This window comes from Manacus vitellinus, unplaced genomic scaffold, assembly GCF_001715985.3.
Source record: "Manacus vitellinus isolate BGI_N305 unplaced genomic scaffold, ASM171598v3 scaffold_62_pilon, whole genome shotgun sequence".
Classification (NCBI taxonomy): domain Eukaryota; kingdom Metazoa; phylum Chordata; class Aves; order Passeriformes; family Pipridae; genus Manacus; species Manacus vitellinus.
Window position 1 is genome coordinate 170,125 of NW_021940704.1, and position 2,531 is coordinate 172,655.

A 2,531-nucleotide genomic window follows, 5' to 3' on the forward strand; every position below is an offset into this window, starting at 1 on the left:
GTCCCTACACCAATGCCTCCCACTGCCAGCACACAGGAGGAATCCCTGCTCCAGCTCCAGGTGGAGATGCCCTTGGGAAACAACCCCTTTCCCAAAGCTGACACCATTGCCTCTGTACTTCAGAGCAGATATGCCTGGCATGTGTTAACCTCCACACTGCTCTCCATACTGGGGATGGGTACAGCGCTTCACATGGGATGCAAGACCTACCTGTGTCAAACTTGATGAAGTCTGTGATCTTGCCCGTCTCCAGGTCAATCTGGACCGTGTCATTCACCTTGATGAGGGGGTCAGGATAGCGGATAGTGCGGGCATCGTGGGTGACCAGGTGAGGGATTCCTTTGGTGCCCACGAAGATCTTCCTCACCTTGCACAGCTTGTACTGCAAACAAAACCCAGCACTGCTCAGCTGAGGCAGCTCAGCAGCCCATGGACCAGGGGACTCTTGTCCCCCAGAGAGCCACCAGCCACAGGACACCCAGACACTGCACGGCTCACAACACGAGTCCAGGCAGCGACTTGCCCAGCTCCCTGCCCAAGTAATGCCTCTCCAACAGTTGCCACTGCAGCTTTGCTACAGCTCCACCAAAAAACACCTCTGCTGTGGAAGCAGCTGCCCACTTTGGGCTTCAGCCTCTGCACAAACACTGGCTGCACTTTCCCAGGGAAAGCCTTCGCCAGGGCAGATCCCTCATTTTACCCTGAAGCCTGTGGGCACACAGCAGAGCCTGCGTTTCTCCAGCGCCCAAGAGAGCTCTGTATTCTCTCCTCCAGGGCACTCTGATTTCCCTGCTGCCTGTCATCCCCAACTCCCTCACAGCCACTCACTCATGGGCCAACACAGAGTGGCAGTCACAGGCAAAAGCACATCACGGGGGGTGCAGAAGTCCCACACCACACCACAGGCAGCTCTAGCACAACCAGCTCTGCCCTCCACATTGTCGTGTGCCTGCATGACCTGCCCCAAGGAAGCAGAGCAGACTCACAGCTCAGGCACAACAACATGCCTGGGTTGAGGAAACACATGCAGGAGTTGCTCCCCAGCACCCAGGGTGAGAAGGCAGTTTTATTAAGACTTCCATAACTGACCCAAGAAAGATTTCAAGGCTTTTACACCACAGGCAGTTTCACGTTTCTGATCACTGTTAGCTGGCAAAGCCAAGGCTTACTCCCACCCCAAAGCTCCCTGTGCAGGTGACCTGGTCCATGCCAGCAGCATCATCTCCAGCACCAGACAATGCACCTGCAGCCATCTGGGAGCTGCTCTTGTGTCACCAAGAGACCTCCTCCCACCAGCAGCTTCACCCCAACCCTGAAGGCCCCAATCTTCTCAAGTGCAGCATGGCCTCAGCTGTCAGGGAAGAGAGACAACAGCTCTCATTCAGGAGACGCCAAAGAGGAAGCCCTGCCCCAACCAAACCCAACTGGGCCCACGCTCACACCAAGCCCCTCACCTTGGCCTCCTCAGCTGTGATGCGGTGAACAGCAAACCGGCCCTTGGTGTCATACACCAGGCGGAAATGCTCGCCTGTCTTCTCGATGCTGATGACATCTGATGGCAGAGAGGGAAATAAATCAGCTCATCACCCAAGACTTTTAACTCACGTTTAAAAAGAGCCAGGGACTGCTGAAAAACGCTTCGGATGTGAATGACAAGGTTGGGATCTCCCCCTGACCACAGGCTCACATCCTTTGCTGTGATAAGGCTGCAAATTAGCAAAAACTGCCCAATGGTGGGATCTGAACAGCAATTTACACAGTTCATGCATGCAGTTACAGCCTACAGGTATCTGGCTTTGGCAGTCATTGCAGTGCACAACTCCAAACTAAATAACAACTGCTTATACATATTTTTTCTTCAGCTCCACCGGGGAAATACCTTTCCCCTGCAAATCATGCCAGCCCACTAAAACATTCCCCCCACCAGTGCAGAGCTGCCCCAGGTCCTGCCCCAGCCCCGCTCACCCATGAAGCCTGCAGGGTAAGTGATGTCCGTGCGGACTTTGCCATCGATCTTGATGAACCTCTGCATGCAGATCTTCTTCACCTCGTCCCCTGTCAGGGCATACTTCAGCCGGTTGCGCAGGAAGATGATGAGGGGAAGGCACTCCCTCAGCTTGTGAGGGCCTGTTGATGGACGGGGTGCCTGCGGGCAGAAACCCTCTGCTGGGGGCTCGAGCAGCACCGACCACCCCCAGAGGAGGAACCCGAGGGCAGAGGTCCAGAGTGCAGCTGCCACACAGGCAGCAACCGGACACAGCTTCCTGTTCTTGGCATTCGCGGCAGTTTCCCCCGTGTCCTGCCGGCCTCACAGAGCTGCTCCCGACACAGCACAACCACTTATGTCACCCCAGCGACGGGAAAGCGCAACAGTTAAGTTAAAAGAGAGCTGCCGACGACCCCACCACCGCATCCTCTTCAAACAGGGGAAACACGAATGCTGTTCACAGAGCCCCTAACAGCGAACAGCCCCCGAGCTGCCCAACTGCCCAAGCTCACCAGCGACCGAGCACCTCCCCTGATGCGACCCC

At 56.0% G+C, this 2,531-nt stretch overlaps 1 protein-coding gene across 1 annotated transcript in view; it reads right to left on the reverse strand.

Annotated features, from left to right (window-relative positions):
* The window catches only part of LOC103754909 (ribosomal protein S4 X-linked), a 7,298-nt gene that overhangs the window by 1,281 nt on the left and 3,486 nt on the right, over positions 1 to 2,531 (reverse strand). The window contains exons 3-5 of the mRNA XM_029963774.1: positions 1,966 to 2,299; positions 1,455 to 1,552; positions 158 to 382 (exon numbers count right to left, since the gene is read on the reverse strand). Of these exons, the coding sequence (XP_029819634.1) occupies positions 158 to 382; positions 1,455 to 1,552; positions 1,966 to 2,299 (657 nt within the window). The remainder of the gene's footprint in view (positions 1 to 157; positions 383 to 1,454; positions 1,553 to 1,965; positions 2,300 to 2,531) is intronic.